We start from the raw sequence: 26,508 nt of genomic DNA, 5'->3' as shown, positions 1-26,508 counted from the left end.
CTGGCCTCTAAAGGCCAGATAATTTTATATAAGCGTACTTTAACATTTAGTATTGTCTGAAATATTACCGAGAAATTACACACGAATAGTAATATAATTATTGCAGTAATATCGCAGTAATACTGGCATACATACTCCACAGTACTATTAATGTCCCCGAATCCTGATCACGCAGGAGCCAGTCACCGTCGACGCCCTAGACACGTCCTTACGGATCCATCAGATCCAATAATCTTTGCATTAGACACCTTTAGCTCTAACACTAGAAGTAGGGATCCCGGTAACCATAATCGTCGAACTCGGCAAAGAGTTTGAAGAGCAACCTAACTTAAACCTCAGCCCGCTGAGTTTCTCGCCGGATCTTCTCAGCAGGTCACGATTCCGATCCGGTAGTAGATTCATTCGCGTAGCAGCTACTCTTGATTTGGAAGCGCTCGGGTAGCTGTTAGCAAATCCCACTCCTCCTGGCGGAGCCCTTGCTCGCCCACCTGCCCTGGTAAAGCTGGAAAGACCTGCGGGCCACCAGTCATATCTCAAACATAAAAAAGTACCATTAATTATCGTTTCTGTTTTCTTTGATGCTGCCATTTGAGTATTATGTTACAATGATTTGAATATAATAACATTTTAATTCGTCTTTTTTTTATTTTTCTCTGTTATATGCACAGTTTTCTAACAGTTCCGAGTCGAGATATTCTGCGCAACTCATCGGAGCGTGAGCGTACAAAAATTAATTATACGATTCACTTTCACAGCGCGCACGCGTCGCACGTGCCCGCTTCTACCGAGTTATTGGTATAAACCAGTTATAACTGACACATCATTTTTATTAATTGATTACATGATTACTTTTGTATTTTAAACTATGCAACACGCCTGGTCTACGCCAATTATCAATTTTAAATTATTAGCTGGTGTATCAATTATATTTCATGAGAACTAAAGGCTCCCTCCGTAGATCGCAAATCTATACTCTATATCTATACTAATATTATAAAGAGGAAAGATTTGTTTGTTTGTATAGAATAGACTCCGAAACTACTGAACCAATTTGAAAAATTCTTTCACTGTTCGGAAGCTACACTATTGCCGAGTGACATAGGCTATTATAATCCTTTTGAAAAAAATTAGGGATCCTTACTAAAACTCCAATAATTGAACTCAAGGTGTAAAAAAAATACCTAAAATATTCTTTACATCGCGTGCCTTGCGAAAACTATTGATGATAGAATAAAATAATGTACGACTTTGTAAAACACATTATTATTTACAAAAAAATGTCTAACTATTATAGTTATGCCGCAATAAGTGTTCTTTTATTTAAAAAAATAAAACAACCTCAAGTATCGTTGAAATTTTTGTTAAAGACCCGAGCGGAGCCGGAGCGGGCCGCTTGTGATCAATATTTTGAATGCCTTTGGTGAGAAATGACAGTGCTGCCTATTACTGCCGTGTACCATTTTGTTTTCTGATTCGAAGATCCGATATCTCAGGATAGGTGACAATATTCACCTAGCTTATATAGGCTCCGGAAATCCCTTGTCAACGGGGACGCTATGAGTCCGACTACCCAGCTAATGCCAAACCTTAATAGATTTTGGATTTCGCTACATCTTTTAAAACTTTACGAAAAGCACGAAGCGTTTATTTCTCAGATAAACAACATTTGAATATCTGTTCGAAATAATATACAATTGACAAGAGACATAAACTTTCTTATCAAGTTGAAATTTATAGTAATTTAATGTAAAATTATATGAACGTAGAGCTGTAATATTAATACAGTGTCATTTGTAACACAATTTATGGAGGTTTCTCTCCCTGGAGCCGTGCTACAGAGTTACAGATGTTTCTCTGTGTATAACACTAATATTTAAATCGGGATCTACTTACTATAAAATATACGAGAGGCAGAAAGGAACTAACCTGATTTAATGTTTCAATTCAGAATCATTTATAGTTCTGTCGTTGGCTTCATCCTTTCTGGCTTCAAACAATTTGACTAGAGATAAGACGTACCGTAAGTTCACACGGAAAGTATCACTACACTGCCTATCTCAGCTGCGAGAGTCGTGAGTGGCAGAATTCGGTAACCGCTTAACACCAAGTGAGCTAGTTCCCCTCAATGCGCATAAAATAAATCATATTTACCTATATTTTTCCTTACATTTTTGAGGCCTATGTTTCAAAAGTAAATTCTATTTCGTAATTCAATATGATTGATTGAAGAACTTCAAATCTATGACGTGGATTAATATTTACAAAGTTATTTGAAAGGAGACCATTTATAAAATATTAACAAAAATACAATATTAGATAATAATATGGACTTTAAATAAGTAGTAACTAATGCAGTGTTTGTTGTATTATCTCCGGATAGTTAATTGCATAATGGGCATCGCTAATTAGACTTTGTCTTTAGATATGTCTTTATCCATCCTGCCAGTAGTTACTGTCATTCGGCATAAAAAGTAATCATGCATTTCAGCTACGATAGCCGTTTAAGTTGAGAGAGAATTTATTAATGGATTTTTGTATCGCCTAAAATCGAACCAAACTTATAATGTTGTATCAAGGCTGTAAAAAAAATACACACAATAGTATTGAATTAAAATCTTTAAATTTCCTATTTTTACATAGATATACTGTACGTTTCGGCGAGGTGACTGACCTGTTTCTCAGAAAACCCTCGTGAAACGGTGGCAATCTGTGCGTTTTGTTTACAAATAAGATAACATCTTTTATTATTTTCCTCCTGTGTCTTATGGTGCTCAAATTTAATTAATTTTTTTATTCGTTCACTTTTTTTTGTTATTGCATGCAGAATATTTTTTGGCTTCAATGGTATAGTCAGTACGCTTATGGTTGCGACTATAAAAACTAACTTAATTCCGCGACTCCGTTGCCATAACCTTACTAGATCAACATACAGATTATAGCAGTACTACAAGCATTCACCTCAACCCTAATTAGTCTAAATCAATTTTAATTTTAATCTAATGGACGAATGCGGGCACAAGGCCGCGGGGATCACAACTATCGCAGCTCGTGAATGTCAATTAAGATCGCGTTCGCATCGATTAATTATCGATCCTTTTACGGTAACTAATCGAGATATTTGACCTTTATCGATAGAAATACTGTTGATTTGTGAAGAAACCGACACACCGTATTGTGTCATATGAATGATCATCAATTAAGTTTTGTTAATTTGTAAATTAAGCTTTTCGAAATGTTGCTAAATATTTGTTTTATAACATGATTTATTTTTATTACGTCAAAATAATTGAATTTTATTATTAATAATTTTATGCAATGTGTTTCGATACTTACCTTTATATATTATTGCTTTAAAGAAACAGATGTACTGACCTGCTTGAGTGAAGCGTCACAGCTAAATGCAAAAAATGATATGAGCCAATAAAACCCAGACATCGAAGTCGCACCCGGTAATAATATTTGCTGTCTGTTATCTCGAAAGTCGATCTATTGAATTAAATCGATCGCATATCTGAGCTATAAATTGAAATGCAACGAGGCTGGTCGTGACACGCTGGCTGGCACGAGCCGTTACGCTTACAATCCAACCTTGATGATACACAAGGATAAATGCGATAATTGACTCAAAACAAAATGTGGACTGCCGAGATTTTTATTTTTTATTTTTTTATTGCTTAGAGGGGTGGACGAGTACATATCTCACCTGGTAAGTGGTCACTGGAGCCCATACACATCTACAACGTCAATGCGCCACCCACCTTGAGATATAAGTTGTAAGGTCTCAGTATAGTTACAACGGCTACCCCACCCTTCAAACCGAAACGCATTACTGCTTCACGGCAGAAATAGGCGGGGTGGTGGTACCTACCCGTGCGGACTCACAGGAGGTCCTACCACCAGTAATAAAGTAAGTAATAAGTAAGTAGTAAGGTAAGATTGTTGCGAGGATTATTTTTCGGACAGGGGCCGATCCTTATACATGAGTTTTTCGCGCCTTGGGAGCGCTCAGGGTATGGGGGTCTTGACGCTTCGCAGATGTTGACAGGGACCACCATCCGGCCTACTCGACATTCAAGCTTCCGGTTTGTATGGAGACAAATGTAGGTAGTTTCAGTCTGAGCTGTGATTCTCTGTGAAACAATTATCAATTTGAAAACTGCAAACAACTTTTAAAACTCATCCGTTAATTTTCTCGGCATCCGCGCTTAGAACACAGTGAACCCGACGAGGTTAAATGTTTGAGTTCTTTAAAAAATATATAAAACGTTAGAGTTTTTCTCGCAGGATCAAATTCCACCTTCATATGAGTAGAATTCTTAATTAACAGACTTTTTCACGCGGTTTTAGTTACCAACCATCTTCGCCGGACATCTGGCTTCAAACTCGCTGAGAATTTTTTTTGCTTTAACCGGGAACGGCCGATCTAATTTTGGCCTTGTTTATTAAAATAGAATGCTCTTTAAAGTTTGGGGAAGGTAAACTGTGTCATATTTCCTCAGTAAGATTTGATGGTTTTTCAGAAGTTAGACACACACCCGTCAGCGACAGCCAGTATAATTGAGACTTCGACCTCATGTCTCAAGAGTAGTGGTGGTATACTTGATGTCCGTGGACTCTGATAACCACTTAGCCCCAGCTGTGCCGTGAGCTAGTTCATCCTATCAACGCAATTTATTTTAAATATTCATGAAATGAACAATATTATGTCTAAGATTTTAATCGATACAAACATTAATTGTAAAGCAAAATATTAGATTCGATTTCTATTTCCTGGGTTTGCAAATTAGACCCCATTATTATTTATTCGGAAGCTGGTGATGGTGCATAGTGATAGCCGTTATGGCATTAGATTGTGTAATGTCAACCTTGTAGTAAGTATTATTACATTAAGAGCAATAACAATACTTAACTACTATTAGGTGTGATAACTGTATTCATTGACTAAATTGTGATCGTGACCTGGTCATATTTATCTATTTATTATTACCTAATTGTTTTCTACTCATGTAACCATGCGTACTAATGTACCAGGATGGCACAGTACCGCAGAGGTTAGTAAGTAAAACATCTATTAAAAACCGAAATACGTTCACGGGACGGGGCATTGGGTTACCAGGGTACTATTTGCGTGAGGAGGTGCCGTTATAAGCATTGCTATTTTCCCACGTAAAAGCTATAGAAAATTGCTCACACTAAACCTACATTATACGTTGTATTCATTTCAAATTAACATCAAGTAATTGAGAATCTTTATTTACGATTTGAAGATTTTATCTGTTCGCGATTGAGGATATTAATAATAATGTTTTAAGTGTGTAAGTATTCGACATTCAATATTTGGAATTAATTTATGAAAATATTTTTACGCGCTGAGGCTCGGGACAAATAAAACTTTCACCGAAGTACAAATTGAAACTCTGTTTGGCATTTAAAACACTTAAGGAACAGTTTACCATTCGCAGTCAACTCCTTTCGTTTACTTCAGGTGACCTGTTCGTTGTTTCGCTTCGAAAAGATCCTATTACTAATTGCCTTCGTGTAATCTCTTTTATATCGCTTTTACAGTCTACACGACAAGTTTACAACTACATTCCCGATAGGACAAGTCGTTTTGATATGTGTTTCTGCTATTTGATAATAGATGGTGTTACACTTATCGCGTGTTCTCGGTATTACTAGTTCTTTTGATATTCATTCCTGATGTTCGACAACAGATGGCGTTACTGTTACCAGCGTAACAATATGTTATCTAGAATTCTGTTGTTATATGCTTCGAATATTATGTATTTTTACTTAATTTGTTACATGATAAAATTGCAAAACAGATTTTCATGAATTCATTAAACAATTTAGACACAAGTTCAGCCAGCGTACAAGGAGAGCATAACGCGAAGAGGTTAGAGTGGCGACACGCGTGTGCACGGAACGGGGCATTGGGTTACCGGGGTATTAGCCGTGCTATTAGCATGCAGTGCGGCGGAGGAATACCGCTACACATCTCGCGTTCGTTTTCATCATCACGGTCAGTAGACCGGGACCGAGGATTGTATAAAATGCTAAATAGGATCAGGTTTCGAATAACAAGCAGGTTAATAAATTATAACAAAATAGAAACGTAATTGAGAATTGTAGTTACTCGCGTAACGCAAGACTTTCATAACGTAGTCAGAAGTATAAAAATTTTAACAATGTTACGCTGTCTTGCCAATTTTTAAAAGCGGTTCTTAATCCGTGTACATAGAGGTCATGGTGATGCTAATCAGAAACTTCATTTATTTATTTATTGCGTAAACGATTAGCTAATTAATTTTGTGATGAACAGTAAAGCCCTCCTTGGGTTTAATTTGTAACAATAATCAGTTAACAGATTATAAATTGGAAGCAAGGTATGTTCAGTGTCAAACGTGTAAACGCAACTACACACGGGAAACCGTGTTATGTACTTGCGCTGTGTTGTTGTTAGCGATGATGTGATGCTCGGGATCATCTGCGATGTGAACATACACAGGTCCTGTTGAGAGACAATTTGAACACCTATTTATGAATGAACCATGAATATCTTTGAAACAGCTTTTATCGCTTATCGGAAACCAATAGATAGGTAGGGAAACTATGTTTACTATTTTCTGGAGTTATTTTTAAAAATTGAATTGCATGTAAATAGTAAATTTACTAATAGATCGTTCATATTAATTCTTATTATTTCGGAGAACAACTTTTTTTTAGTGCGCTAGTAGGCATACGAGCGTACGGTCCACCTGATGGTTAATTGTTACCATGGACTACAACAACTCCTGGGGCAGAGCCAAGCCGTTACCTATCGTTAAGTACTCTCCACAAGCCTCGATTGAAGGACATGTCATAGCGCTCATAAAGGGGAGCTCATTTCAAAGCCGGATTCCAAAGCTTTTGAATGGGTTGATATAAGTTAGCTATAATAAATAAGTCTGTATTTTGAAATACGGGGTCCGCGCGGGTAGGTACCACTACCACCCTGCCTATTTCTGCTGTGAAGCAGTAACGCGTTTCGGTTTGAAGGGTGTGGCAGCCGTTGTACTGTAGACACTGAGATCTTAGAACTCATTTCTCGAGGTGGGAGGCAGCATTTACGTTGTAGGTGTCTATGGGCTCCGGTAACCTATTATCATACTAACCAAGCATGATAAGCATGCATAGCATGATAACCAAGTTTGGTTAGGTCCTTTCGCGATTGCGTCCTCTTTTCCAATCTTTCTGATAAATCATGATTAGCACGGAAAGTGGCAACCCTAATAATTAACAAGCGTGAAAATGAGGAGGCAACACACTAAAACCTAGGCTTCAAACCGGATACGTGTCCTTTCGTAAATAAGAAGGACTGTGTTGCAGGAAGTTCCGAGGACCCTATATTCCTGTAATTCTATGACAGTGTCTATATAAAATAAAGAGTGACCGCAACCGGAGTGCGAAGTTGTGTGTCCCTTCCGCGACGCCGCGCTCACCACAAACCAATACAGTACTGTACCGGGAAACCAGTTTTACTTCTCACATTCTGAAATCTAAACCAGAGACCAGGAAGTCAAATGATACGTTACATTAATGATTTCCTAAATATTGTGGTATTAACAACCAATTAAAGAATGTCTGGTATTACCCGCGTGCAACCAGTAATTTTCTTTGTCAATTGATTAATGATGGGTGTTCGCGTACACAAACAGATAAAAAGTTTTAAATATTAGATAAATAGACTCCCCAGTCTCTCCATCATTGAGACGGGACGCAATGACATTTCCAAACAAGGAAAATGTTTCATTCATCAATTTCATTGGGTGACACTACATTAGCACTACATTAGCGGCGAACTGTACTGACTTAACCTTCAGAGAAAATGTAGAAATAAAAATTTATTAGAAATAGATTGTTTTGAATTGTTTTTGGCTGTACTATAATTAAAAATACAGTAAAAGCCTCTATATGCGTAGGGCCAATTAATAATACTCCTTTTTTTCTTTTAAAAAGATTGATCGTTTTATACTTAAACTAGGTTGATTGATACCATTCATTGGTCAACTTACTTCATTCGTATCGTTCAATCTTGTCTTTAATCAGATTCAACGACCAACGTCCTTACAAGATGGCCCTTCCTGGATCGGGTCAACGACTTATGGCCGATGTCCTTGTGAGATGTATTACAATTTAAATCACGTATTATGTAAACATGGCATTTCATTTCGTTTTGATTTTAATTAGTTTTTAACTGCCTCACTTAATATTTACTTTTAAGATTTTAAAATAGATTCACAGATTGCTTAGAGATAATGAACGATGACAAACAAACAGACTTTGAAATTTGAAACCACACAGTTCATAGTTGTGTTCGCTCGACAACAACCAGGGAAGCATAAACTAGAGGAGTTCAACGAATACAGAGCTATCTTTATCAGTCTATTTCCCATATGGCTTTCTTCACAACAGCGGACTTAAGTACTGCAACCCGATAGTACGACATTAGTATGGATGCCCACAAGCCCACTGCTAAGGTTCCCGACGTGATTTACTACCATCGCGGCGTCGCACTGTGGGTATTATTTCTTTGTATACACGCGTGCTGGTTCTTGGCCGCCATTGCGTTGTGGGTGGGAAACAGATAACTGTCGGTACGAATCCACAGGACGCGCACGTGTTCAACTGGAAGCTGAGCTATTTTGTATTTGACTGTGTTTATTGTTTACGTCAGTCATTTCCGTGGTGATGAAGCATATCTAGTAAAAGAGTTAGCAAATGGGTAGTTATTATGTGCTTTTAACAATTCCTTATTGTTTTTGTTAGAATACTTGTACATGTAACAAAGTATGTAAATCATGATTAAATTTAAATAAATTTGCGCGTATGGTGTTTGTTAACCATGTGTCCATTGGATTTCTTTTTCAACTGGATACTACAAGATTGGTTCTGGAACCCGTTCAAGAACGAATTCCAATGGACACATGGTTTCCAGAATTCCAGAATTGAAAATTTAAAAAATAGTTTAATGAGGTCTAATTGCAATAATCACAAAGTACCAGTTTCCATAATTTAATAGAGGCTAGTTACAAAACAACCGTACCGGATTCATAACATCTCATGAAGTGATCGATAAAGTGTTTGTAAGTGCAACCCTAAATCACTTGTAGCTCATCGAAAGGCAGGCACGTCCGCGATCATCCAATTAAGGACCTCGGGTACGTCGTGCTGCAGTGCGGAGAGCGGGTGCATTGTCCTGACCTATCCTTCTTAAAGGAAGACGCCACTTGAGCAATGAAATATTGATTGCCACCTAGTTTATGTGCCTTAACTGGCTTCTATAGAGTTATGAGCGCCTGGTGCTGTGAGATTTTTTTATATTTTTATTGCTTAGATGGGTGGACGAGCTCACAGCCCACCTGGTGTTAAGTGGTTACTGGAGTCCATAGACATCTACAACGTAAATGCGCCACCCACCTTGAGATATAAGTTCTAAGGTATAGGTATAGTTACATTGCGAGCTACTTAGATTTTTTTCCGTTCCTTTACAAGTTTAAATAATCAGAAAAGCGTACTGTCCCATCTGGTATTAATTGGTCACCGAAACCCATAGACATTATAACGTGTATATCACCAGCCGGCATTGAGACTGAGCCTTGCTCGTGAAGCTACCTATTCCAGATTGAGGCAGATGAAGAATTAAAATGAAATAGTGTGTGAATCGGTGATACCTGTATTGACGTTCAAGTATTAAGGTATAGTTAATAGACTTATTATTCTTCGATTTAGCAGTTGGTTTTTTTATTTCGTTTAATAATTATTTGTATATCTTTATTGTAAGAAATGACAAATATTTGAACGTACTTCTTATCTTTCTTTTTCGCATTAGTTTCAACATTATCTTATTTGCTTGTAATATATCCGCACTACATGAGCATCTGCAGTGCATTTAAATACATTTTTATCCTTCTAATGATTCGGAGAGGGCGGTCTCAATTTGTCGATATTAAAAATAGCCTGGGTTGTTCGATAATTTTACGTAAATGAACGATTTTCTTGAGACTCTACGGGAATCTTGATCAACTTGACCCGGGGCTGCTCGCGGAGACGGATTGATTCCAAACGAATTTTGTTTATCGCCGCTATTCTATAAAATGGTAAACTGTACAAAACCAAATAAATTGCTATAGGCTTTATTAGTTTTATTCCAATTGTTTTTACTGTACTGTATGAGTAGCCAAGTTCATGGCACACATATATAACCACAGCAGTCTATAGATATAACTTCCCATCCACATCGGGTGACGTATTACGTCGCAGAAATAGATCGGATATTGGTACCTACCCTTGCGGGCTTACAATAGAATACTATAGATGTATACATACTACAAAAAATACAGTACACTATATATATAAAAATGAATTGCTGTTCGTTAGTCTCGCTAAAACTCGAGAACGGCTGGACCGATTAGGCTAATTTTGGTCTTGAATATTTTGTGGAAGTCCAGAGAAGGTTTAAAAGGTAGATAAATATGAAATTACATCGGAATTAAATAAAAATAACAATTTTGTTTTCCCTTTGATGTGTCCCCCGTCGGACGGATTTCTTTTGTTTGTTTTAAGTTTATTTTATATAAAAGTTTAGGTCTTTTATTTATCGATTGAGGCACTACAAAGTCTGCCGGGTCAGCTAGTACGTTATAAATACGACTAAAATGAAATCAAAGTTCTTAGAGTATCGTATATGGAAATGCTTCACCGCAATCTTTCTATTGTTATTATTTTGTTTCGATTGGCCGAATGTTTTGTTTGTAGGTACATTTAATAAATTCTCATGGTGAGTGCGCGAGCGTGGGCGCTAGTGCGACCAGTGCCCGTCGTGTCATAGGTCTACGTTGACGGTCGAAGGTGTCGCCGCTGTGAGCAAGGTTACGTTTCGCAATTCCTACAACACATGACAGCCTGGTACAAAGATAGTTTTTTTTTTTTTTTAAAACAATGCACAAATCAAGTTACAATCATTACAGTACATATTAGCTAAATCGTACATATTAGCTGGATTGCAATCTAAATAGTATGTGCACTCAGCAAAACCATATTAATGTGCATAGCTTTGGCTATTAAACACCAATTGAAATTACAAATATTGATAACTAGCCATTGTTAAATAGGATATTCTTCACACATTTGACAAATCTCTTGAGTCTAGGCTATGTTCAAAGATATGAATGTTACCGTGACATTTAGCTAAATCATTATACAAGTTTAAATTGTTACTAAAATGATATTTTCTTCGTTAATACAACAAAAGTTTGTGTGTTATTTGTTAGGCTGTCTGTTTTGTTGCTGTTTCGCACTCCGCTTGTGCGATGAAAATGAAACATGTAATTGTTGGTAAGCAGTACATTACATTTCTTATATAGTACAATATAGGGTTACAACATGAATTTGTTGCGCTTACACGTGTGGTTAGTTTAATCAGTACTTCGTTTTGAAAACATGTCATCAGGAGTACAAAGGAGAACATAGCGTAGGTCTCATCTAGAAAAAGATTACATCATTTATTTAAAGGTTTTTTGTCTAATGTAAAGCGAGCGATGCCACATTTTAAAGCTAGTTTCAAGTAATTAGAAAAAGAGCGACGAAGCGGGCTGATTCATAAATTCAAATAAGTATTTTCTAACTGAATCTATAGCGAACATAACTATTTATCTAATTAGTTGTGAACCATCCCACACGTGAGACAGGCTCGATCGCAATTAGATAATTGTGATCCTTTAAAATCCACAGTACTATTAGTGGTATATGCAGGATGCTGATCGAATGAGCAAACGGATCACGTGACTGCAAGTCATTACGCGACCCATAATAAATCAACTCGTTTTTATGACAAACCATAAGGGAGGAAATGGTTCTTTTAAATGCTCCTACAAACTTCTTCCGTTCTTACATTATGAAGGATAATCGATAGAACATCTTCGGGAGCATTACAATGTGAATCCACGAAACCAGACATTGCGTGTTTCACCAAAATACAGTAAAAATGGAATTCGACCTTTAATTGTAAGAATGCAAAGTCGAAAATAGCATGAAATTTTGAAAAGCTCAATAGAGATTTCTTTAGAATGTTGCTCGACAATATTTTACCTTATTGAAATTGGCCGAGGACACATATCCCTAGTAACTGTTTTTATGTATTATTTCGTCCCAAATTCATAAAGATGGATGTTTTTATGTCGTTACGGCGTCGTGTCGGTACGGGGCCGGTGCCGGCTCGTCCCTGCTCACTTCTGGTGCTGTAAGTTATATTAGTTCCTGTGAACTGCACTCATAATTTATTTCACGATATTAAACTTATTTTTCATTGACATTGTTTTGTTTATTGGCTTCGATGGTCAGCGCACGCCAGCCGAACTGTTTCAAGGTTATAATAGGTCACTATAGCCAACATCAGCTTTAACGCTAGTAGCAGGCTTAGGGACCCCGATAACCGTATTCTTCGAACTTGGCAAAGAATCGACGTGCAACCTAACCCAAGCATCAGCCCGCTGAGTTTCTCGCCGGATCTTCTCAGCGGGTCGCGATTCCGATCCGGTAGTACATTCATTCGCGAAGCAGCTGTTCTTGAGTAGTTACATTTCCTTTGGAGGTGCTCGAGCAGTTATTAGCTATTTCCACTCCTCCTGGCTGAGCCTTTGCTCACCCACCTGTCCTGGTGAAACTGGAAAGGCCTCCGGGCCACCAGTAATCCTTCAATCATAAAAAAAACAACGCACAAAGCCATACACATTAATAGACTTCAATCTTATGCTACTGTTTATGGGCTTCGCAACCGCTTAAGATCAGGTAGGCCGTGAGCTAAACTACCCATCATAGCTATTAGAAAAGAATATTGAAAATACAACAACTTTTATTGCAATAAATTGATTGTTATACTATCTCAGGGTTGACTTGAATTGACCATTAATTAATTAATTACTGGTAATTACAGCATGAAAACTCCGCTTTAAAGCTTTACACTTTACAGCTGGTGGGCCGTGAGCAAGTCTGACAGTGAGAAAATCGTTATAAAATCGCCATTCAATTCTCCTTAGGAACAATTAACAAAACTATGTACATATCGCGCTAATGTATTACTTTGTGCGCACAATGGAATCCCTCGTGAACAGCGACCGCCACTCCTGTGGGCACATGTCGACGGCCCGGAGTAAAGGCTCGTCTGTCATAATCTTAATTTAATCATCTACACATGTCATTGTAATATAATCGTAAATGTATTGTTCTTTTTGGACTGTAATTTGGACAATAAGCAATCGGATACCAGCAACAAAACATTTAAATTGATAATAATATGATTAAAGACGATTTTAATGACCGCAACCGCATTGTAAACTAATAATTGTTAATTGATTGTTACGAACACTTTTGTATATGATGTGGCATTAGTGTATGATGTACTAGCCTCAAATTACGTGACGCGGAATAAAGTTGTGATCAACCGAGTATCATAAAGTAAATGGCAATTTTGGATAATATAAGCCGATTCTCTTTTAATCAGTGTTCAGGAACTCGGCCAAAACCTTATTGAATGAAACTTCAACCTACAGGTTTCTCTATGTTTGAAATAAAAATGACCAGACGTTCGCTGCAAATAAAATTCGAATTTATCTAATATATAAAATTCTCGTGTCACAATGTTCGTTCCCATACTCCTCCGAAACCGCTTGACCGATTCTCCGAAATTTTTTATGCATATTCAGTAAGCCTGAGAATCGGCTACTATCTATTTTTCATACCCCTAAGTGATTAGGGTTGTCCACCCCTAACATTTTTTTTTATTTGGACTTTTTTTGTTGTTATAATGAGGTATTATGTGGTTGAATGAGGTTTTGTTATTTTTATTATATATTCCCTCATCGTTCACAGCACTGCATACCTCTTTCACTCATTTACCACATCCATACACACTTACAATAAGTTTTTTTTTTCTACACTAGAAATCTTATATATGGCAAAACAATGTTTGCCGGGTCAGCTAATAATAATATAGAATTATGTAAGTTTTCGTTAAAAGACAAATATAATTTAGTTTTCGTTTAATAAACTATCAAATAAAACGCGTCCTAACTTTTTATGAAATAATAATTATCTACTAATGGTAGGTTTCATTATAGCCATTCTCATACTACGTATCATAAACTGGATTAATTGTATCTAACTATAACACATCTTTAGTAGGGCACGCTCGTCGTAAACAAACATTAACTGTTGCCGGGACTGCACCCTTATTTTTCAAACTGAATTTCTAACAACGATAATGTAGAAGATGATTTAGATGCCTTATTTACAGGCGAGCATTTTTTTAAATCGATAATACTTAATTTAAGTATAATTCGTAATTTATCACAGTTAAAATTCCTTATTCGACAAGCTACCCTAATATTTGCAACAGCAAAACCTAATAATACATAAACCGTCACCGTGCAAAGAATGTGAATTGAGAAAATGGGACGCTGCAGTGTCTAGTCTAGTGTTAGTGTCCTGTGAGCCTGCACGACATCACTAATAATGCGTTTCTTTTGAAGGGTGGAGCAACCGTAGTACTATACAATTGTGACATAGATCTCAAGATAAGTGGTGACATTTACATGGTCTATTAGCTTCGGCAATCACGTGCCACGAGGTAGGCTGTGAGCTCGCTCATACGTCTATACCATAAATAAATAAAAAATATAAAGTTAAAATGATGGCATAATAGACTGAACCCAGAAGCAATATTTCCAGACCGTCCAGGGTCAATTCAATAGAAATAAAAAAGGGTTTAGTATGACTTGTTGCCCTTCGACGGCTCATGGTGAACTTATTCTTCTTCTAAAACCCGTTTCCACCCAATGCTGAGTGTAGGTCTTCTCTCAAAGGCACACCATTCTTTTCGGTCTCTTGTGAACCTATTATCTCCTATTAACGCAATAGGCAAACAAAAAAAAAGCTTATGATAAAAATCAGGAACCGTATCGACGCTTGAAAGGCAAACGTGACTGAGCGACAATAACTGCTTCATACATAAATTATAGGCAATAACCATATTCGATGCGCAAAAAATATATATTTCTAGGTCTATTAAAATCATTTCAATCCTACAGCTAGATTCGTTAAAATAGATTTTTTTCAGGTATTTCAACTTTAAATTAGTCTACTGTAAAGTTCACGTATTGTCGCTTAGTCGAATTTGCCTTACAAGCGTCGGTATGTAAGTGGAAGGAACGGTGAACGCGCCTTTAGAGCACGCACGGCGCAGTACGCACTGCATATATGGGCAGCTTTTGATCTAGCCGGTTTGTCCCTCAGCGGTGCCTTTGCTGTGAAGTTCAAGGTTCAATTTGCATATATTATGTTCGAGATTATACCGATACAAGTTTTAAGTTCAACCCTGAATTAAAGAAAATGACTCATATTCAATATTGATATTGTTCAAAAATGAAACACTCTGTACAATGAGAATTGTTTTAACATCTTTAATATCACGTTCAATTTTCAGTATTCTGATTTTTTTTTTTTTTTTTTCCTACCTTTGCTGATAGCCTTGAGAGGCTATTTCAGCGTACCCTAGCTTGTGTAGGTGAGCTCGCGGGGCTCAAACCGGAGAATTGCTAACACCGCCCTAGCAAGAGCAGTGCTTCGCAGAATCTACCACCGGATCGGAAGCGCGACCCACTGAGAAGATCCGGCGAGAAACTCAGTGGGCTGTGTCTGTGGGTTAATTCGCTCGTCGAGCCCTTCGTCGCAAGCGACGGGTTCGGCGAGGACGGTGACCGGTGCTTGTATTGCCTAAAAGCACCGTTAATGGATCAGGAGGATCCGTGATGACGTGCTTTGGGCGACGTCGACGGTTTACCAAACGGTCTACAGGATCGGGTATGTAGTTTCCGGCGGCCACGACAAGAGGGTTCTCATGTCGTGCCGCCTTCTCAAAGTGGCGCAGCGATGCCGACTGTAGATACTTACTGACGGGGTCGAGCTCCAGGTTATCGTGGAGGTCCACGTTCCTCTGGAACCATGGTGCTCCGACGGCTATCCTGCAGAATCGGGATTGTATAACCTGAAGGGGTTTCAAGTTGGTGCGGGCCGCGTGAGCGAACACTACGCTTGCATACGTCATGACGGGGCGTATGCAAGTTTTGTAGAGGGTTACCTTGTTACGGAGGGACAGTTTGCTTCGTCTACAAAGCATTGGGTAGAGTCGTCCTAGTATAAACGCGGCGCGATCGCGTACCGTTTTTACGTGGGGACGGAATGTCATCCCTCTGTCGAGGGTGACGCCTAGGTATTTGACCTTCGGGGCCCACGGTATGGGCTGGTCAAAGAGAGTGATGGGGCTAACGGCGGAGGTGTTTACGCGCCTATTGGGGAGTGGGGTGCTCGAAGTGGTATTCGGAGGGCGACCCCTTTTGAATAGCACCGCTGTGCTTTTCGTGGGGTTAATGTCTATTCGCCACTTCCGGAACCACTGTCCCATGGTGGTTACTGCGGTCTGGAGTCGCCGATGAAGCAACGACATCTTCCTACACGAGTAGTAGATAGCCGTGTCATCGGCGAAGAGCGCTAGATGGGTCTCCGGAGACCGGGGTATATCGTTGATATACAAACTAAATAGTAACGGGGAGAGTGCGGAGCCTTGCGGGACTCCGGCAGTCAGATGACGGGGACGAGAACGAGTTCCCTCTACTCGATATCGAAACGAACGGTTCGACAAGAAGTCTCGTATGATGAGCACGAGTCTGTCTGGCACTCCCATGTTGTACAGTTTGTAGATCAAACCGTTGTGCCAGACTTTGTCGAACGCCTTCGCTACATCGAAGAAGAGGGCGCCGGTCGGGATTTGTTTACGCCTATTTAGCCCTATTAAGATGTGCTCCGTGAGGCGGTGCACTTGTTGTACGCACGAGTGTTTGGCGCGGAATCCAAACTGCTCGTCTATTAGAATTTTATTCGCGGTAACGAAGTCCCAGAGGCGTTTCCGAAGGAGCCGTTCGTAAATTTTGCCTATCGCTGGGAGGAGACTGATCGGTCGGTAACTAGCGGTTTCATTATTCGGTTTGCCCGGCTTGTGTATACCGATAACGTCTGCTTCTTTCCATACCGCCGGAAAGATGCAGTGCGTCATAGCGGCATTTAAGATGGTAGCCAACATTGTTATCAGTTGGACTGGTAAGAGTTTTAACGCGCGGTTGCGGATGCCGTCGGAGCCGGGTGCCTTCTTAGGTTGAAGGTTGTCTATTGCTTCTCTAACTTCGTCAGAGGTAATGGGGGGTAACGCGTCCGAGGGTGGCAGGGAAGCTCTGCGCTCGACCTCCCTGTCGACTGCCTCGGTGTGTTCGGGGTCCGCGTATTGAGTGCTGGTGGTGCACTGCTCTTGCAGTGCATCGGCCAGCAACTCTGCCTTGTCATCGTCATCGAAAGCCGGTGGTTGGCCTGAAGGGCGTACGAGAGGAGGCATAGTAGCGGTAGTTTCGGACTTGAGAGTCCTTGCTAGTCGCCAGTATGCTTGATGAGAGGGCGCGAGTCCTTCTAAGTAACTATCCCAATTCTCATTTCGGGCGTCGCTTAGGCGAGATTTTACATCCCGCTGTAGACGACGCATCCGAATCCGGTTTGAGTGCGTGGGAAGTTGATCGTAGGCCCGGATTGCCGCGTTTCTAACTCTTAGGAGGTTCCTAAGTTCGGGGGACAGTCTGATGCGGTGGAAGCTATCCTCCACATCGACTTCTTTTGAGGATCTTATGATCGCGGAAGAGATGTGATCCGTGATGATGTTTATGGATTCGACTGTGTCCTCGGGGGATGGAGTTGAATCCGGGCCGCAGGGGAGGATTGGTGGAGCGGCATCGGCTAAGCATTTGCCCAGCTTCTTCCAGTCCACCATGGTCCTCGTAGCTGTGACTGGGTTGTGGGGGCGACCGAGCTGCATAACGACAGGTCGGTGGTCTGAGTCGAGCTCTGACATTGCTTCGATGGAGCGTAAGCGCAGAGTTACGTTCCTCAGCAGTGCCAGGTCTATAGTGCTCGGACGGAGCGCGATGTTATACGGATAACATGTTGGAGTTGGGGGACCGACTACTTCGAAGGTAAGGTCGTCTATAAACGCGTCGAGACGCCTACCGTTTATGTTTGAACTGTGGCAGTTCCACCTAGTGTGGTGGCAATTTAAATCGCCTGCCAGGATGACGGAGTCTCCCATGCCGAACAGTGACTCGATGTCACTGCTCAGAAGGGGCTTGTCCGGGGGGAGATAGACGGATGCGATGACGATCGGCTGGTGTCCCGTCAGCGAGATACGGCACACTGACGCCTCGATATGTGAGAGCGAGGGGGTATCGAGAGGGACAACGTGCAGGGCCCGCCTATAGTAAATGGCAGTCCCGCCTTTGGAGGCGGTGAGTCTGTCATTCCTAACCATGACGTAATTCGCGACTTTCGGGTCACGACGCGAGGGCTTCAGGCAGGTCTCCTGCACTAGCAGAATATCTACTAGATTGTCGCGGAGGAATTCGTAAATTTGATCGCGTTGTCGCGCGAGTCCGTTAGCATTGTAAAATGCTAACGTAAGGGAATATGGTTTCTCTCTAGCGTTTTGCGCCATTGATTACCGGTGATTTTAGAAAGTACGGGCCACGGACTCATAAACGTCCATGTATTCGAACGCGGCCGCGAGCCGTTGTTCGGGGTTTACCGCCCTTCGCATCGCGTCTGCGAACGATCGCAGACGGTTGAAGTTGACCGCCGTGACGAAGTCGCGCACGAGCGTGAAGTCGTTGACGGCTGAGGGTTGCGGGGGACGGTACGCGGGGGACGGTACGCGGACGCGGGGGGAGGTGCGAGCAGGGGCTGCGGCGCGGGACGTGTCGCGAGCGGGGGCTGGGGTGCTGTTTGTGTTCCCGACCTCGTATACGGCAGCGGTTTATTCCACGCCGAGACGGTGGGAACCGCAGCCGGTACGAAGGCGGGTTTCGGTGCTGGAGGCACCGAAGTCTTTGGGCCGACGGTACGGGGTGCTGGGTGGGTCGGACGTTTTCGCGGAGCCCTAGGACATCCACGGTAATTCGCGGGGTGCCCTTGCTTAAGGCATAGGACACAGCTTGGAGGTTCGGTCGCGGTTTCCCTAACTCGCGAGCAATCTAACGTGGCGTGATCGCCGAGGCACTTCACGCAGCGGGGGCGCGCGTGGCAATTCCGAGCCGAGTGGCCATAGAGTTGGCATCTGTGGCACTGTCCGGGAGTGCCACGTCTATGGGGGGCTTCAATGGTAACCCCGGATAGGCCACATACTGTCGCGAGACATGCGATCTTTTTCTTGGCCTCCGGGGTTGGTTCTAGAGCGACTAGAACCATGTTATATGGTTTTTTGTCGCGTCCGTTGTGCATCCGGTGCACACTTACTATCGGGAGGGACTGAGCGGTCAGATCCTCCCTTACGTACTCTATGTCGAGTTCCTTCGGAACTCCGCGTATTACTACGCGGAGCTCGCGGTCCTCCTGAAGAGCATAGGTATGGAAACCTATGTTCTCCTTTCGGAGGTACGCGGATAGAGCCCTATGGTCGCCCGGCGTTGCGACCTTTATTTGAATCCCATGCGCGACGTTACGCGCATGGGTATAATTTATTTTGTTTGCCTGAAGGGCCTGGGAGACGCGGTTCCATGCTGACTTCTCCTGGAGAATCAGCGGGGGCGGGACGACGGTTTTTTGCGCGGGTGCGGGCTTGGGACGCGGCGGTGGGGTTGCGCGGCGGCTGGAGTCCGACTCCGGTGTCACGACTACCTGCGGACGGGAGGCAGTCGCTGACTTGGTTTGTTTTGTCGTGGAGCTCCGGGACTCCACGGCGCGAGTACGTTTTTTCCCGCGTTTTACCGTTTGGAACCCATCCGAGGTTCCGGGCTGCGGGCTCGTCGCGGACTCGAAGTCCATCTCCGATCCGGTATCGGAGTCTGAACCTGAGTTAATTATTACGGACGACGCGACGGATGAGATTGGCGAGAATGACGTCGCGGGTGCGTTAGGCGCTTCGTTGGCGCTAGGCGCTTCGTGAGTCGCTACGTGCGTACGTGCGCTCAAATTGGGTTTGGGGGCGGGGCCTGACTGCGCGGCTCGAAATGACGCGGCGAGGGACGCGGGCGGGGCGGGACTCGCGCGGGCGGCCCTGTAGGCCGCGAATTCGGCCGTGAGGTTGGATAGCACCGGGTACTTCTCGGCAAGTAACCCGAGAAACCCTAAGAGCTCTTCTTCCATTTTTTTTTCCGTTTTTGCCCGGGGGGGGCGTCCCCGGGACTTAAGGCACACTCGCCGAAAGGCGAGTCCCCTGAGTAGGAGTTCACCCCCTGAGCTTTACCAGCTCCAAGGGGGGGGAGTGCCTTTGCCGTGAAAACGGCAGTCGGCTAGGATTGGGGTGGAAGTTTGTGAAGGTGGGGCCCCCCTGGGTTGTGAGAATGCCACAACAAGCGGTGATCTCAGGGGGGGGTTAGTCTCGAAAGAGACTGTTTTACTCGCCGAATAAATAAATAAATTTAATAAATGATATGAGTGGATGATAATGTGAAGTCGTTACGAATGCACAATCGACAAGTTCGAGTTGCTTTTACGACACAAGGTCGCGACGCCAGCGATAGTGCGTCAAGAATTCGCAACAATGCCGCGATCGATGCGACAACGACAATGCAGCGAAACTCAAGACACAAGATCGCGACGGCAGCGACAGTTTCTCGCAAAAACACGTCCGGACTGTAAGGTGATGCAATCGGAACTGTCAGTATTCTGATACTTCGATCTATGATATTTAAACGATATGTAATCCCTATGCCGGGCTACCACAGTATCGGTACAATTAATAAAAATGGTAGAGCCTTATGGAGCCTCAGAGCTCACTACACGCAGTTCTGTAATTAGTATCTGGTCATTTAGTGAGTCCCAAATAAGCTCAATCACGTCCATCAGTGACGATGGACGCCCAACCAACGCCGTCTGCGGTAGTTATAACGATTATGGACAACGACTGGCAGGTGATCAAGTTGAAACAAAAAGTGCTTTACCGAATTATTCTAGGCTTGCGGTTCAGTCTAGGCTATATATAGACCTGGACTCATACGTTTAACATAAGCTTTTGGGTCAGTGAGGCCCGCAGCGGCCTCTTAGAGTCGGTCTAAGATGTAACTTTGTCAACAAAAGATAAGATATTTTTAGTATGTACAGCTTAGAAGTCGATCCATATGTTGACTTATTGTATTTGTTCAAAATAATGGAAATGACTTATCATAAAAATACACTTTATTTTTATTTGTATTACTAGACTCGGCAGACTTCGTAGTGCCTCAATCGATAAATAGACACATCAAGGGGACACATCAAAGGAAAAATAAAATTGTTTGTTTTTATATAATTCCGAGTTTTTTTTATATTTTCTCACCTTTTAAACCTTCCCTGGACTTCCATGAATAAATCAAGACCAAAATTAGCCAAATCGGTACAGCCGTTCTCGCGTTTTAGCGAAACTAACGAACAGCAACTAATTTTTGTATATTATATAGATAGATCTATGTTGTATATTGATTTTTAATCATTATCTCGTTTTTGCAGGTGAGAACTCAAAATGGCGCTGTATCGGTGCGGGCCGACTGCTCTGGGCAGCCGCACCTCCTGGGGCCCGGTGTCGAGTCCTGAACACAAACCCTTCCCGCGCCCGCTCAGTGGGAACTTTGACAGAATATTCAACGCTTTCGAAAGGACCAACGCCTTCGAGTGAGCTTTTACTGATTTTATCCGATTTAAATATAGAGAGAAGTTTGAAATTTGATTCTTTAAGGTTCCGGAAGAATTTATGACAGTATCTGTTATAATTGCGGCATGTCTACCTGAAAGGAAAAAATTAATGATATTTGTTCACCGAAAATTGGTTTGAACCAGACATCTGTACATATTGGATATCATTGATTACAAATCTTAAATATTGATCTTGAAACCTTCATCATGTGCTACGAACATGTGAACCCAACTACTAAAGTGTGCGTAGTTCGACAAGCACTGGACATTTTTGTTATCGATATAGTTCGTACGGTAATTCCATCAGTAATTACCCTATCCTTTACATGGTTTATTACATTTAATTGGTTAATGTCAGACTCAAATATTTTCTGAATTTAAAATATTTTAGCATTTATTATAGTTTTTATAGTTTTTATATATTTATTTTTATTGCTTAGATGTGTGGACGAGCTCACAGCCCACCTGGTGTTAAGTGGTGGATATAGGTTCTAAGGTCTCAGTATAGTTACAACGGCTGACCTACCCTTCAAACCGAAACACATTACTGCTTCACGGCAGAAATAGGCGAGGTGGTGGTGGTGGTACCTACCCGTGCGGACTCACAAGAAGTCCTAACACCAGTAACTACGCAATTCATTTATCATAACATCAAAAGCGTCAAGAATGGATTTTGATAATCAAATTATATTTTTTTTGCATTTGCTTAGGATGATATTGTGATATTGATCCTTAAGATTTTCCTTCAAAGGTACGTCCGAAGCAACTTGGACGGCAAGGAGGAGGCTCGCCATGTAGGTCATGCGGATGTAGTGGTGAACAGGAAGATGAGCAGCAGCTACGAGAGAGCCGACTGCGCGCTGGCTGCCCAGGCTCCTTGTGATGACGAAGACTTCTACAGAGAAAAGATCCTGTACTCGCAGGCGAGGCAGCTGTTTCCGCTACAAGAGGACCTGGCTGACTGGATTAATAAGACTATTGGTGAGTCTTGTGAGGAACCTCTGCCCACGTTCCTTATCGTGGCTTGTTGTAGGAGCTCACCGGCAGAAATCGTCTTGTAGGAAAAAGTAATGTGCCCAATCCATGGGACTATCTCTATCTCTTCATTTATTACGACTGTATCCAACAGTGTGCGTCCGAGTTTCAAGATCCGTACAAAAGATGATTGAGCGCGGCTGATTGAATTACCAAAATAATTAATTTAACAACACACTCTATGACTGCGTAAATCTCAGTTTTAACTCCAAGATCGAGCTCAGATCATGTGATTTCATAAGAACAACAGCTATTACAGTAGAACTAGGACTTCAATTTTGCGTCTCAAGATTGCAATTCATGTTATATAATAATTAGTATTGGCCATATATAACTATATATATCCACGACCAGACCAGGTTACTGTGAGCCAAATGTTTATTATTAACTGTGATCCAAATGTTTATTATTAACACAAAACAAAGATCATCAGCGCCACGCCACTGCAATACAGTGATTGTTGTAAGCGTGTACTTACCAATTATTTTATGGAGAATTCCTTTCGTATAACGTTCCTAAGGTATGTTCTGCTCGATGGCTGGTCAGTAGCTCTAGTCACACACACACATCGACAGGACATCGGTCAGTGGATAGCTACAAAACACCAATATACTATACTACATACTACGATCAAAGTATTCGAAATCTGCCAAAAAGAAAAGAAAGTGCTGTGGTCAGTAACTGGCAACACTTTGACTGATTTATTTGTAAGCATTTTTCCATAATAAAGTACCAGTTCCATTAAAAAAAACAGCAGGGGCCTAGTTTCGGCCGTAATGAGTAAGCAACGTTTTTAAAAAAAAACTTCGAAGCGACTAGCTAAATGAATTAATTTTGTCACGAGTTCTAAAGTGATTAGATACCATCTATCTAGTTGCACGGGTCTCAGTTAGAAATTAATTTTGAATATTAATAAACCTGTGTACATACAGATTTCAAACTTCACGATTCGATCTTGAGAAATATTCGAAAAAATTGATAAAGATGTTGTATGTATTGATTGTATAATGTTGGCTGCTTCAGTTTCGACTTTCATTGCACAATAGGGGCTGACAAACTCACGGTCTATTTGGTACTAGGTGATCACTGACGTCCACTGACAGCACACGTGAATGTTACCACCCTTCTTGATATAGGTATGAGGTCTGAGACTAAGCTGCATTGTATAACGGCTGCCCAAACGGCATCACTTGACTACTTTGCAGTACAGATATAGGCTGGATGGTTTTACCTACCCCAGTATGCTAACAATATGCCCATCCACCGGTATTTATCAACTACATTCAGTTGTTTTATTATTAGAAAGAAAGAAGAAAAAATGTGTTTTTTTTTAAATAATTTGTTTAAAAGTGATTGTCAGAACTTCTTTTTTTTATTGACCTTGTAGGCAGACGAGCATACAGCCCTCCTGATGGTGAGTGTTTACCGTCGCCCATGGTCTTCAGCAATGCCAGGGGCAGAGCCAAGCCCCTGCCTACCGCTAAACGTATCTATGTATTTCCGTAGGCAGCGACTTGGCTGATCTCCTGCAATAACTGATGTCCGTGAGCATTGGTGACTCTTTACCTGCTACCGTTTTCCCTTACTGCCTAGGCAATAAAAATCATTGTATCTAAAACAGCGACCAAACATCGTGCTTCTTTTACCAATTTTCAAGCATAAACAAAAGTACACATCACATGGTAGTACTTATAAAACTTTCATTAATTGAATATATTGAATGCGTACTTATAAATAGTTGAAGTTGAAACTATGCTAATGCCAACCTATAATGGGAGTACCGTTGTATACTGCATGGTCGCGACAGGTTTTGCTGCTCATGTGGACACAGCTTTACATAAGCGTGAAAATACCAATTTCCGTAGGTTTCTCCAAGATGAGCAGCTAATATTAGCAAGGCTTTTAGAACTAGAAATTTAGTAACAGAGATACAACTGCTAAATACAAAAATCCAAGTTATTGATTTAAAACCTTACAATGCTATAACTTTCTTGATCTTATGTTCTTCTGGTAGATACAAATTTGATTTACTTATTTATATGGAAAATAAAAATGTTTTGAAATGTTTCGAAGTATATTTTCTGTAATATACCTATGGTTGGTAAAAAGTAAATAGGTATTCAGTACACGGCGTATTTGTATGCGTGTCGTATACGATAGCCATGTTTTTATTCGACCCTAGTACCGCGGGCTTGACTCACGTGGGTTCAAATGGTTGTTTACATATACAGACAAGACTTCTATTCGGTCTAAGACGGTCTACAATAAATCAGTAGCTTTATAATGTGTTGCCTTTTAAATTGAACGCTGTATCCAAATGAAAATATTTAATATGATGAAAACGATTCTGGATAAACATTGTCATCAAAAAACATTATCACATTATTATCTTGGTTTGTAGTTTTGTACATCCCTGTAACTTGTGTCACTTATGTTGACTCACCATATTATAATAAGTAATTTAGGCTACTGTATACATAAGTAAATAGATTCAATATTTAAGGAAAATTTATATCACATAAGCCATATCGTAACGTCAGCATCAGGTTAAAATATTTATTTACGATCTTCAGAGTATTCATATTATATTCACGCTTGCAAATATCTAAGAGAAATAGATTTACAAGTTAAGACGACAGTAACAAGCATCATAAATCATTACTAACTAAGCTTGCGTGCTGATGTTATAAATTATAAATGTACTAATTTAATTTAGAAATAAACGGCAATTACTTAATACTTGACCGTGCCTAGCCTAACAAGGCCAATATAACTGTATAAATAGGCTAAATTTTATAATATAGTCAAGAACAGCTTACAATCGAGAATCCTGCGTCTGAAACCTGCGTCCCTATTTTAGGAACAGGATAGGTGACAAACAGCACAAAATGGGCAGCGCCATATCAGTGGTGATGTCTAATAGCTCTGCTGCCCTGCTTCGCACCACAGACGTCTGGTTAAAGATTAATTTTTCATAACAAAGATTCAGCATAGTGCTGAGTAAGCGATATTGTAGAGGGGAGGGGTCTTAGGGGTGAAAAAGCCGGAAAACTCGTGAATTTTCCGTAAAAAACATTTTCATGTACCAGGAGAGCATAGCCGAGTGCAGTTAGTGGCAACGCTCGGGCGGCGATCGCTGGTAGCCTCTGTCTTGTCGCACGCGCACTCTGACGTAACGCAATAATGAGTTTACTGACTCTATCCACGTTATGGTCTATTTGTAGCATCAATTATTACACTCACTGATTGTTATGATGACATTTTTAATAGGTCTGTCTACTTTGCATTTCAATTGAAAAAGACTGTTATGTTCTTGAAACAATTAACAACAGTTTTTTTTCGTCACAGTGCTTTTACAGGTTAGATTATATATTAGTTTGTTTTAGTATTAGTAGCATTGAAATGTCAGTAAGTTGAGAGGTGGAAAACAAAAGTCAGTACAGATCTTCCCGTGGATGAAAACGAACCACAACAGTCTCTGAGCATACTGAGATTGAACCCGCGTTTATTAGTAGTAGAGAGGATAGTGTGCCCACGCGGGTTGTCCCACCACCCTGCTTGTTTTTACCGCGAATTAATCTTACGTCTGATTTGTAAGGTGAGACAGCCGATAAAGAACACAATTAAAATTTCGACCTCAAATAACAAATTGAGTGGTTACATTCATATTGTGGTGTCCAC

At 41.0% G+C, this 26,508-nt stretch overlaps 1 protein-coding gene across 6 annotated transcripts in view; it reads left to right on the top strand.

The window, feature by feature from the left end:
- Positions 1-26,508, top strand: part of gas2 (growth arrest-specific protein 2) — an 84,092-nt gene that overhangs the window by 43,803 nt on the left and 13,781 nt on the right. For all 6 annotated transcript variants that reach the window (XM_028181118.2, XM_028181117.2, XM_028181121.2 and 3 more), the window contains exons 3-4: positions 21,610-21,771; positions 22,544-22,773. In XM_028181118.2, coding sequence (XP_028036919.2) covers positions 21,623-21,771; positions 22,544-22,773 — 379 coding nt within the window. In that variant the 5' untranslated portion in view covers positions 21,610-21,622. The remainder of the gene's footprint in view (positions 1-21,609; positions 21,772-22,543; positions 22,774-26,508) is intronic.

The sequence above is a fragment of the Bombyx mandarina genome, chromosome A1 (genome assembly GCF_030267445.1).
Source record: "Bombyx mandarina strain Sakado chromosome A1, ASM3026744v2".
NCBI classification, from domain to species: Eukaryota; Metazoa; Arthropoda; class Insecta; order Lepidoptera; family Bombycidae; genus Bombyx; species Bombyx mandarina.
This window is presented reverse-complemented; position numbering and strand designations above follow the sequence as displayed.